Source organism: Macrobrachium nipponense, chromosome 6 (assembly GCF_015104395.2).
Source record: "Macrobrachium nipponense isolate FS-2020 chromosome 6, ASM1510439v2, whole genome shotgun sequence".
Classification (NCBI taxonomy): Eukaryota; Metazoa; Arthropoda; class Malacostraca; order Decapoda; family Palaemonidae; genus Macrobrachium; species Macrobrachium nipponense.
This window is the reverse complement of record NC_061108.1, coordinates 122,008,899-122,021,941: the sequence shown is the minus strand read 5'-3', so window position 1 is coordinate 122,021,941 and position 13,043 is coordinate 122,008,899. Positions and strand designations below refer to the sequence as shown.

The 13,043-nt window shown below is 40.6% G+C and overlaps 1 protein-coding gene across 1 annotated transcript in view; it reads left to right on the top strand.

Annotated features, from left to right (window-relative positions):
- The window catches only part of LOC135216088 (cytokine-like nuclear factor N-PAC), a 284,091-nt gene that overhangs the window by 34,729 nt on the left and 236,319 nt on the right, over positions 1–13,043 (top strand). Inside the window, exons 3-5 of the mRNA XM_064251099.1 lie at positions 9,847–9,926; positions 10,169–10,301; positions 10,927–11,019. Of these exons, the coding sequence (XP_064107169.1) occupies positions 9,847–9,926; positions 10,169–10,301; positions 10,927–11,019 (306 nt within the window). The remainder of the gene's footprint in view (positions 1–9,846; positions 9,927–10,168; positions 10,302–10,926; positions 11,020–13,043) is intronic.

Here is a 13,043-nt window from a genome sequence, read left to right as displayed (position 1 = left end):
GCCCTCAAGGAAATTATTGAATCCACATATTGGAGAACTAATTCAATATTTGCGTCTCATTATCTTAGGGATGTTCAGACAACCTTTGATAATTGTCAGACGCTAGGTCCATACGTGTCCTCTGGTACAGTATTGGGCAAAGGAGTTACTACCCCATAACCTTCTTTTAAGCTAGTTGATTTTATTAGGTGATGGTGTTTGTGTTTATTGGTCGTCTGAGAAAAGTGTGCGGTACTTTTCTCAGTCTTGTTAGTATTATCCGGTGATGGTGTGTGTGTAGTTCAGGTAAATGATCTATTACTAGCTTGAATGCCGTGGCATAAGAGGGCTGTACGGATCTGTCAACACATTGGTCACGTCCAGTTGTCAGTTCCAGTCTTAGCTTCTTCAACATACAGGACACTTCCTTGTTGAGAGCTACTAAGGTTTAAGCAGGCTTAGAGGCAGGACCTATGAAGTCAGCTACCTTAGCAGGTAAGGAACCTAGAGTTTTAATAATATTTTAATAATATTTTTATACTCTAAGAATGTTGCTGTCTTTGACCCACCTCCAAATGTGTCAATCAGCTATATATATACCTGCCAGGTAAGTGTCATACATTAAAATGAAGTTTTTATGATAAAACAAAGTTTAATGTATACTTACCTGGCAGGTATATATAATTTAATTCCCACCCGCCTCCCCTCAGGAGACAGGGTTCAGAGAAAATCTGCCCAATGGAACGGTTCTAGCGCTAGCGCCACGGTAACGGGGTGGTGGTTGCCTGAACTACTAATAGGTTACTAGCGTTTGCCGCGAGTTTTGAAAATTTCTGCCAGGTGGAACAGAGAATATAGCTATATATATACCTGCCAGGTAAGTATACATTAAACTTTGTTTTGTTCATGAAACTTACCTGACAGATATATATATAGCTGTATTTTCTGAAGTCCGACAGAATTTAAAAATTCGCGGCACACGCAGTGGGCGGCCAGGTGTAGTACCCATTCCCGCCGTGGGAGGCGGATATCAGGAACTATTCCCATTTTCTATTCATATTTTTCTGTCGCCGGTCGGTAAACAACTGTTTACAGACCTCCGCCTAGGATTTTGAAAACTTCATTAGCCGCTTAAGTATCCTAATTATTCTTTCGATTATCTTGGATTTGTGGCTAGGCATACGCTATCGTAAATTTCATTGCATTTGATGTCTGAAGCTAGTTAGCCTAGTTTCAGACTTTGTTGTCTGCATGGTAAGGTGAGGCTACCGGAACTTTCGGTAGACACTCACTTAGTAGATATGACGTTTACATGTTTTCTTTGCATAAGTTCAATGTAATTAGTGTAATGTGTGACTGATTACGGAAGAAGCAGGTTTCATGTACGCATTTTAGAGCGTGTTAGAATCAGGAGTTTTCCTCCACAGTAAACAGAAGTTAGAAATAATGAACCTTCTAACCTCCTGTAGTTTTTATTTTGCCTAACCCTGTGGTATGGCTTACGGGCCTAGAAGAAGTGTCTGCTAGAGGATTACATCAAGTAATCCTTAGACTAAAGTGCTCCGCTCTCCAATCAGTGTTGTGAAGTGTAGTGCCCCTTGTGTTGTGGAGGGGGCGTCAGATCGGCCCCATAATGCCTCTAGGCCTGGACCTCTGTCGGACTCCCAGGACTCAGGGAGAGGGCATGTCGAAAGCCGCAAGAGGGTTACGGGGGCTCCCCACCGATCTGGCGTCCCTTCGGCAGAACCTGTTGACGCTTCCCAGGCTGCTAAAGATCGTGCACGTGCACGAATCTTGAAGGATTGCTTCTCGTCCTCCGAGGCGTCCTCCCCGCGCAAGGGTTGGACTCTCGGAAGGACTCGCGCCCTCTAAGAAGCTTTAGAGAAGAGGACGCTTCACTTCCTCTCCCTCGTTAGGAGGGAACGTCAGACCGGCCCCATAACGCCTCTAGGCCTAGACCTCTGTCGGACTCCCAGGAAAACAACAGAGGGCATGTCAAAAGCCGAAGGAGGGTTACGGGTTTTTCATGCTGATCTGGCTTCCTTTCGGCAGTCCTTATGTCGCTTCCCAGGCTGCCGAAGATCGAGCACGTGCACGAATCTTGAAGGATTGCTTCTCGTCCTCTGAGGCGTCCTCCCCACACAGGGGTTGGAGTTCTCGGAAGGACTCGCGCCTCCTAAAGAAGCTTTAGAGAAGAGGACGCTTCACGTCCTCTCTCTCGTCACGAGAGGATGAAAGAGTAAAGAGACCACATTTTCCCCTTTTAGAAGAATGCACTGGCTCTTTTCCTAAGGGACATTTAAGGAGGCTCATTCATCTTTGGCAGAAGAGTGATTTGAGCCTCCTGCGAGTGAACGCTCATGTATACATCTTTATACATTATTGGAAGGAGGATCATTCATCTTGCCAGAAGAGTGATTTGAGCCTCCTGTGAGTGAACGCTCATGTATACATCATTTATACATTATTAAGGAGGCTCATTCATCTTGCCAGAAGAGTGATTTGAGCCTCCTGCGAGTGAACGCTCATGAAGTTAGAAGCTGTTTCAACCTCGCTAGCATTCCAAAAGAATTTGGTAATCAAGGACATTCTTGATTCCACCTTTTGGAGGAGCAACTCGTATTCGTCTCCTCTCCTCATGGCGCTCCGTATACGTTATGTAAACGTTCGCTTTACTTCGAAAAAGCAAGCTGATAAGTTTGACGGCCGGCAAGCTGCTTTGCACAGTCAAACAACTTATGTCTCTGGTCTGCATAAGAAGGGCAATTTAGACGGGAGGAAGCTTTTGGAGGTGCTCGACGTCCTGTAAGTAGAGACATTCTCCAGGACGCTCGGCAAGCACCTTGCGGAAGACGAAAGCCATACGTCTTCCTTTAGTGTTCACACTCTTCAGGAGCATGCGTGCGGCTCTCCATGGAGACTCGCATGAGGACGTCCCTTAAAAATATTCAACGTCATACGCAAAACGCGGTTTTCGTCATAACATTGAGATGTTGGCAAGGTCGCTCGCCAGGACGCCTCTTGGCGGGCCTTGCATGCATCAAGGCGCTCAACGAGTTTCCTCTCTGGAACGTCGTTCAGAAAGACTTGGTGTTCTCTGCTCAGGACACGCTCGTAGCTAAGCAGGAACGTTTTTTGAGGACGCTCAGCAGGACGCTTTCCAGGACGCTAAGCAGGACGCTTTTGAGGACGCTCGGCAGGACGCTCAGCAGGACGCTCAGCAGGACGCTTTTGAGGACGCTCAGCAGGACGCTTATGAGGACGCTTTTGTGGACATTCGCCAGGACGCTTCGGTGGAAGCTCGGCAGGACGCTTTGCGAGAGAAAAGACTTGTTGAAGGCGTCTTATTTGCTGTTGAGGACATTTCTTTACAGAAACAAATTTTGTTTTTAAAAAAAGGAAATTCGAGGAGTTAGGACGTTAGCGAAAGACATACCCGAATTTTTTCTTCGATCCCTCTTTCCTCTTCATCGATTTCTTTGAGAATCGGGAAGATTATATACTCGGATTCCTGGGTGACTTTCGGTCATGTTAAAGGGTTTTCCCCTATTAGCAAAGTGCTAATAGTTTTGTCAAGTCAGGACGTTTTCCCCATTGTCATTTAAGTGGGGGACCCCTCATAAATGGGGTAGTTCTCATTGTCATAGATTTTACCGTTTTTATCGTTTAAGCGGATAAACTCATTAACAAATTTCGGAAGAGCTCTCATTCATTTTCAGAGGCTCATCCGGGGAGTAAGAAAAAGACTTGTAGACTAGATCCAGGAAGTCTTATGTCCAATATCATAAGAACATTGAACGGTCCTTTTCGATCCTCGGTTCTCTTGATGATCTCTATTCGAATATTACTCCCTTTTCTTGGCAAAGAGTCTTGGCAAGAGTCCAAGGAGTTTCTTTTAAAAAAAGTCTCATTCATTAGAACGTGGACAGTCGGTTTCCCTTTCTTTCTCTCTTCCTCGTCGAGGAAAGATGTAGTAGAGAATTTGATGTTCAAATTACTACAATACTTATGTAGTTTATCTTTGCGTCATTTTGCTAAACGCATGGGTCAAGTCATTTACGCATATCGTATTTACCTCTGCGGATAGAAGCCGAAAGAACTGTTGTTCTAATGTATTTATTTGACACTCCCTTCAACCTTCCAAGAGTTTTCGGAGTAAGAACAACTCTTCAGGTATTGTTACGACAACACCAACTCAGCTTCTGTATTTAGCGAATTCTTGTTTCGTTTAAATACGCCTGCTTGAGAGTTTCCTTTTTGCTCGATAATATCATACCATTCCTTCGTAAAGGGAGTAGCTTGGCAACTCAGGCAGTTAGTATTCTGTTCACCATTGAAGCTTTCCTTCGAGGAAGACTTCTCCTTCACTCTCTTTGATAGAGATCGAAGGTGGTCGATCTCCAATCCTTATTTTGTTTTCTTGAAGGAAAGAATTTAGGATGGAGATCGTTGTCAGAATCCTATAAATATACTACTTATATTAACCTCGCGACATGATTCTACTAAGCAGTTGAATTGTCCGAGGTAGGCGCATATCCTAGTTTTTCTACGGATTGCGACTTAGACGAGAAGTATTCTAATTGAACTGCAACTCGGGGTTGCCTGCAACCTCCCAGGAGTTTGTTTCAATTTTATATACTTATGGTTTTGTCACGACAACACCATTTCAACTTTTATATTTACCGAAATTCGTTTCGCCTAAATATAATTGCTCGAGCATATCTTTTATGCTCGGTGGTTCTAGCCGAACGCATTCCTTTGTGGAATATGGATTACCTGGCAACTCAGGATGACGAGTCAGCGGGAGCTCAGGCTCTGCTACTGCGTATTGAACTGCCTGTGCCTGATAGCCGTCTCAGTATCAGCTGGGCCTCCGAGATCCACGGTTGTTTATGTCTCTCTCTCTCTCCCCTGCTTTGATTGACTACCGAACCGTATCTCTGCCCAACAATCTTGGGACTTAGGTCTCTGATTAAAGGGGATTCTCGCAATTATGAAGGACCATCTACTGCTGTGACGATAGATTCCATCGCCTTCGATATTGCGAGAATTTTCAACAGAGATATCTCTTAGACTTATTCATTTTACTGTTTACCGCACGACTTTTTTTTTGGGGTAACAGAAGTCTGTACAAGTCTTCCACTGCATCGCACTGATAATGCGAATGATTTTGCAGACATCTGAGTTTGTCTTTAAAATATCTCATATTCGTAGGTGTACAAAAATTGTTCATTGTTCATCCCGAATTAACAGATATGTCATAAAGACATCGCCTACTCTCCGACCTGACAGCTCTACTTCCAAATGTTCAGCCCATGAGAAGCAGTCCTTCAGGCGGCTTCCCCCTGTGTTTTCATTACTGAAGAACGCCCGCTTTCATTGCAACTACGACTTCTCACCGGACAGCAATGAAATAGCGGTTAGCGTTTTCAGTCATTTGTAAGCACAGGTTCAGAATCTTGAGAATCCTTCTCTCGATTCGTCTGTGAAGACGTAGGTTGCATTCAATATCTACCTTCGTCTTCAACGGTACATAGCGATAAGATCTTCAAGAGATGGCAGTCTCTTGGCCAAGGCAAAGCAGTGCTGCCTATTTTCAGTGTTCAATCGGAGGAGGCCGTTTCTGGAGTAAGTGAAGGGAAATGACTATTCCTCCAACTCGACCTCTGTGAATTTCCTTATGGTTCTATCTTTCCGTCTGAAGTATGAGATAAGCTAGAAGTCCTAACTATTGTAGAATATGCAAATATGTTGTTGACGGCCTCTAGGCTCAGAGATTCGGTTCTGTCAAACAACAAAGCTTCACGATCTTTGAGGTCTGTGGAGATCTTGAAATTCTCTGGATGCAAAAGGTTTCCGGCATGGAACTTAGACGTAGTCTGAGTTTCTGATGCCAAAAGCATTTCGAACCTATCCTTTCTGCGAACTTAATACACGTGACCAGAAAGGCTAATATTCTAACCGCTCTAGCCACGGCAAAGAGGGTTAGTGAGGTTTTAGCCATCTTCAGAGGTTTTGGCTTTAAAGGACATAATGCGGTCTGTCCTCTAAGCCTTCCGTTCTTGATAAGAACGAAAAACCTGTTTTTCCCCCCCCCCCCCACCCCCCCCCTAACCCTTGACCCGAAGGCTTGGAGACCAAGGGTATGGCACAAATTATTGGGCAAGGGCATTAGAGTCCTGTGCCCTGTAGGGTCTCTCAAGTTTTATCTTGATAAAACTATAGAAAGTCAAGGTCAACGGACAATCTGCGGTGCTCCGTAAAAAGACCAGACTGGTTCATGTCCAAGAACACCCTGGCATTATAGCACGGAGTTCTTTTAAGAGGTCTCCATTCACATGTTGGCATAAAGATTTGAGATTTTTTCTTATAATAGAATGCTCCAAGAAGTGAGGGCGCGGCCTCGGAAGCATTTCAACAGAACATGACACTCAGTACATCCTGAGTGCCACGCTTTAGCGAAGCAACTCTGTGTTCGCTTCACACTCCCGACAATCTGCGGTGTTCCGTAAAAGACCAGACTGGTTCATGTCCAAGAAAACCCTGGCATTATTAGCCAAGGAGTTTCTTTTAAGAGGTCTCATTTCATTATGTTTGCATAAAGATTTGAGATTTTTCTTAATATGAATGCTCAAAGAGTGAAGGGCGCGGCTCGGAAGCATTTCAACAGAGCATGACACTCGGTAACATTCCTGAGTGCACGCTTTTAGCGAAGCAACTCTGTGTCGCTTCACACTCCCGACGGGATGTGAAGACGACATTTGAGATCTGGTAAAGTCCGCTAGGACCATACATTTCCGTAGATATATTATTGGGGGCAGGAAGCAACACGAATCCTATCCTATAGAAAAGGGATAGGTGTGCTTTTAACTTTGAAGGGTTGGTCGCTTGAGGCGCGTTCCTTTTCTTTAACCTAGATGTTATGGAACTAACTTTGATAGGTTAGGTCAGGTGGTGGTTTTAGCTTCGGTGCCCTCAGAAGTATGGTCATATGGTCTAGTCACATTGTGGTCACGCCCCCGTTGACAGATCATCTAGAGCGCACCAGCATTACAGGTCTCTACCTCGCTGGCAACTCTAGTAACGCAGAAGTAGACTTTGGTGACAGTAATCACGAAGTCGGCTATGCTAACAGGTGAGGAACCAAGATGTATATCATCTACTTAATTTAGTTTCCCAAAAAATCCTATTCTGTCTCTTCCCACCATCCGAAGGTGATTCAGCTATATATATTCTGTCAGGTAAGTTTCATGAACAAAATGTTATTGTTATAATACAATTAAGTTTGTTCATACTTACCTGGCAGATATATATAATTAAAGTGCCCACCCACCTCCCCTCAGGAGACAGTGGCACTGATGAAATATGAATAGAAAATGGGAATAGTTCCTGATATCCGCCTCCCACGGCGGGAATGGGTACTCCACCACTGGCCGCCCACTGCGTGTGCCGCGAATTTTTAAATTCTGTCGGACTTCAGAAAATACAGCTATATATATATCTGCCAGGTAAGTATGAACAAACTTAATTGTATTATAACAATAACATTTTATCATAAAAACTTCATTTTCATGCACAATACAACTAAAAAATACTCATGATTGTAGCTTTTATCAGTTTTGAAATATTTTCATATAAATAACGATAAGTGCAAAAATTTCAACCTTCGGTCAACTTTGACTCTACAGAAATGGTCGAGAAACGCAATTGTATTTCGATTTATGGTGAATTTATGAAAAAACTTTTTCCTTACGTTCGTGCGATAACTCTTCCGATAAATTTTTTCGTGCGATTGTCCTAATGTTTGCACCCTTTTAAATTTGCCGTTACATAAAGTTTTATATATGGAAATGTGCGCAATTTCATGCACAATACAACAAAAAACAACCCATGGTTGTATCTTTTATCAGTTTTGAAATATTTTCATATAAATAACGTTAAGTGCAAAAATTTCAACTTTCGGTCAACTTTGACTCTACCGAAATGGTCGAAAAACGCAATTGTAAGCTAAAACTCTTATATTCTAGTAATATTCAATCATTTACCTTCATTTTGCAACGACTTGGAAGTCTCTAGCACAATATTTCGATTTATGGTGAATTTATGAAAAAAAAAAACATTACGTTCGCGCGGTAACTTCCGAAAAAATCAGAATTTTTTTGTGCGATTGTCGAAATGTTTGCACCATTTAAAATTAGCTGTTACATAAATTGTTTTTATATATGAAAATGTGCGTAATTTCATGTAGAATACAACTAAAAATGATTGAAGGTTTGTCTTTTTCTCTTTTTTCGAAATATTTGCATATAAATCACGATAAATAGAAAAAAAACCACGTTCGGTCAAATTTGACTCTACCGAAATAGTTGAAAAACGCAATTGTAAGCTAAAACTCTTACGGCCTAGTAATATTCTGTCATTTTTCTTCATTTTGAAACAAATTTGAAGTCTCTTAAAACAATATTGTGATTTATGGTGAATTTTTGAAAAATATATTACCTTCACTCCGCGCGCCGATTCGCGGCCGCAAGTCTCCGAAATGCGTACATCGCATTATCCTAATATTTGCTCCTTTTCATATTAGCCTTTTTTATAGAGTTTCATATATCAAAATGTGTGAAAATTCATGACGAATACAATAAAAAATAATTGAAGGTTGTAGCTTTTTCCATCTTTGAAATATGTCCATATAAAAAATATATATATTAAAATTTCGACATTCGGTCAAATTTAACTCGTCCGAAATGGTCGAAATCTGCAATTCTAATCTAAAACTCTTACAGTATCGTAATATTCAATCATTTGTCTTAATTTTGAAACAAATTGGAAGTCTCTAGAACATTATTTAGAATTACGGTGAATTTTTTGAAAATAACATTTTTTTACGTCCGCTCGTTACGAATTCGTACATCATTTTGTGTGAATATTTTTCCGGTGTTGCTTTTATTGTTTTACAATGTATTATATATCAAAATGATCGCAATTTAGTGTACAATACAACGCAAAAAAAAGTAACTGGTTAGCTTTGACCGTTTTCTGTACAGCGTGATTTGAATACAATTATGTATGAAATTTTTTTTTTTTCGCTACCATATATCGCATTATTTACATATGATAATGATATTATTTTTCATTTCTGATGGTTGCATTCTAAACTTCAGGCAATGACAAAAAAAGGAGCCAAAAATGAACTCTTAATCTTCAAAAGTACGCGCGCTGTAATTTTTTGAAAAAATTATTTTTTCCACTTCCGCTCTCACTCCAAACCAGGCCCGGCATACGGGAGACGTTTTGATTTTTAGGGCTCCGGCGTAAGAGGGTTAATCCTGTAATGTCTGTTTATATATATGCTCACCTGAATACCGTGTTTCTCATTGTTCTGTTCAGTCTTGCCTTTAGTAAAGGGTTGTTAAGACCAAAAAATCTCAGGCAGTTCTCATTTTTCATTTTCCTCTGCAGTATTACCATTATTTACCTTATTTACCCACCAGTTTATATAGAGACCCCCTCCCCCTCCTAACATTAACATGTCTTGTGACAAGCCCGTCAACACAAGGGAATGACTTAAAAGAGCAGGTGATGAAAGGAAATAAATAGAAAATGTTTACACTACTGTACTCAGTTTTGTAACTAATTTTTTTAGAATGTTCAATAGCTGAAAAATTTATGTTAGGTTTGGCATTTTTAGTTAACAGGTTTAGTGTCATCCTTGGCATTTTTAGTTAACAGGTTTAGTGTCATCCATGGCAAATATCTCTACTTTTTATTGGGTATCTTTAAGAATCTTCAGTGTTGAATGCTTTAGTAAGTTTTCATGAACCAGTTTTTGAATTTTGAATTTGGTCATCAGATTTGTTTCTTCCACAGATTATACCAGCCAAAGAAAATGTCAAAAAACCGAGCAAGAAAAATTGTCATTTTGTTTACTTCTTTGGAAGTGAAAACTAGTAAGTACATTTCATTCTGTCAGATCAGTGTAGTATAGATGTTACATAATTCTTCTAATTAGTATGGAAACTCAACCTGAAGAAACCGTAACCTGTTTTCTTATGTGAAAATTATGTTCATTAAGTGTAATGGTTATTTTAAGACTTTAAGTTTGGGTGATGTAGATCTTAATAGCTTGAATTTATCATGGGATATTCTTCTTTTCCATAATATTGTAGACTTTTTTTTCTTTCTTTTTCAGTGCATGGATGGAGGTTTCTAGTATGAAGCCTTATTTCCAGTACAAAGCTCGCCTTATGAATGCTAATAAAACTGCACCATTTCAAGATGCTGTTGGAAAGATTGAAGCTTACATTGTTGAAAATAATGTACAGGTACGTAAGCTACGGTACATAATCCCTCAAAAATACTCTTGTCATTTTATCAGATCAAAGGTACTTTATGAGTAATGGTGAGGCTCCTTAGGCAAGAGAACTATTTCATAAATGTTACTCAGTGCATCAAGTTGGTGTGAAATAGAATGTTATGTGCTGATTTGCTGTTTTATTCAGGAAAACTTCACAAAATTTTACAAAGCTTGTGTAGTAGAATAGAGTAGATTTGAAAATCAAATAGATTGTAATTGCTTACAAGTTGGAGAAGAATTCATTTTGCTCAGTGTACATCTTTGAATTTATCATTTTTGGTTCTAATGGAGAATCATTGGTTGTTATAGGCCTACTTGAAGTTTTTTCTTCTTGTCAATTGACTTATTTTTTAGCTTTGGATACCTGTGTTGTATAAAAGTAATTATGGGTAATATGTTATCTCTTTTGCTGAGCAGATTTCATGTGTTCTAACTATAGAATTGCCTGTTTGTATTGGATGAATCATATTTGTGTGTGTGCCTGTAGTAAGGAATTGAGATAGCAATAGATTTTGAGAAATACCAGTAAGATTTAGTATTTATTAGTTTAAGCAAAGTATTATTGTTTCATTGGGGTGATTTTTTTTTTACAGGTTCCAGATCTTCCAGAGCCAAATAACACCAATCATGATGACAGTGACAAAGAAAGTACGTCTTCTAAAGAGAAGAAAACTAAACCAAACAAGGTAAGAGAGTTGTTCACAAAGAGGACATTTAGAAGTTTTAAAAGTACTAACAAAATTTTTTGCATACATTTGACCATTTTGTAATCACCACAATATAGAAAAAAAAATTTCTGCTTTCCCCAAATTTCAAGCATTTCAAAATTAATAAACATTACCTTAATATAATTTATCTAGCCCTAAATCCCCAAAAACCGCACCAAAATTTACCACATTGGCAACCCTGTTACCTCCTATTCTGTCCGCCAGTTGGCAACACTGTCGTTGACAGATACGAAAAACCTTCCCTCAAATCAGTTGTTAACGAGCGCCCGTGTTGTTTACATCACGGCCGCTCTTTATAAATTTCCTTAAACATTTTTGTGCCTTTAAAGCTTTCATTATTTGTTAAATGAGACTTTATATGAATTACCACTCACGCATTACATCACGAAATAGTGAATTAACTTTGATTTCTGTAGTGGTTCTTATCTTAAATTACGAACTTTTGCGCGACCCGGAACTACTGACCTGTCCAATTCTACAATGGATTACCAAGAAATTACGATGCTTCCTTCTGCCAGCAACATCAGGAACTGCCCGGTTTGTGGGACAAGGATGAGTAGCAGGGAGTATGAACCACATGACATTTGTAGCTCTTGTCGTGGACAGGTTTGTGACTTGACTTCTCGTTGTGACGTATGTAAGCCCTGGTCTGACGAGGATATGACTGCTTATATGAAACGCCAAACAATCTTGCAGCGTAAAAGATCGGTTAAGGAGAAAAAGAAATCGATTGCTAGAACTGTATCTAACGAATTCTTTGACTTGGGCGCTCATGATTCTGGCTCTTCGGTTTCGGTATCGTACGACTCCGACTCCGAATTAATTGATGCTTTGCCCCCTGTACAACCGGTAATTAGTGAAGTTATTTCTGATGTAGATTCGAAGATTTTGGCAATGGAAACTACCTGGAAACAGAATTTTAAGAAATTACAGCTTAGTCTAGATAGAGATATTTCTGCTAAGTTTAACAATCTGTCAGAGAATTTTCAAGAAGCCTTTACTAGAATGTCTAACACACTTTTAGATTCATTTTCAGCTCCTCGTCAGTACCTGTCGACAGCACCATGGGTAACGGTGCGACAGATACCCCGGCTTGTGAACCCCGTCGTGGCGAAGGCCTAGGGGGGGATCCGGTCCGGGCAGGTGCCTAACGAATCTTTACCCAACGTGTCCCCTGTTAGTCCCGTAACAGTGCCAAAGGGCGCTTATTTAGGAGAAGGGGGGAGGGATATTAGTGTCAGACCTAAGATAGCTAGTCGTCAGGATTTTACTTCAGAGGAAGTTTCTAAGTTAGGATCTGACGATGATGATGATGCGGATTCGTGTGATATTGATGTTTCCTCGAATGGATGTCATGATGTAGAATTCAAGAAACTTTTTGATTTAATTTTGAGTTTTCTTCCTCAGGCAAGGCCTAAAGAGCAGAAGCAGCCTCCGCCTCGTTGTATTACAGAAGGGATTTTTCTTGACGGTCCTTCCCGGTCACGGGAATTTTTACGTTTTCCCTTTGCCCAGAGGTTCGCGAGAGTGAGGGCGGACGTTGCCGCTAAACTTCGAAGGTGATCGGGGAAGGGAAGAGGAAGCTCTCTTCTCTTCTACGACACCAGAGAGGAGTTTACCAGGTGGCGGATGATTCTTCATTCTCTCGACCCCCCAAGCCAAATCCTGATTTTGTCCGACTTTCAAGTCAACCCTTGCCTTCTAAGGCTTCGGTCTCTGTCTCAATTGAAGATTTTATTGCTATGGAGGCTGTTATGAGCTCCTTACAAGAAGCTCAATCCTTCAATATGTGGGTCCTCGGAGGGCTTTTAATGTATATCAAGGACTCCGGGTTTGTTCCTCCTGATGCTCCTCTTTTTGAGAAATTCTGCTCATCCATTTCAATCGCTTCTGTACATCAGAACGAGCTTGCTGCTTCAATGCAGGCCTTTCTTGTTTCTCTAAGGCGTAACCTGTATTTGTCGCAGTTACCCTCCTCTGTA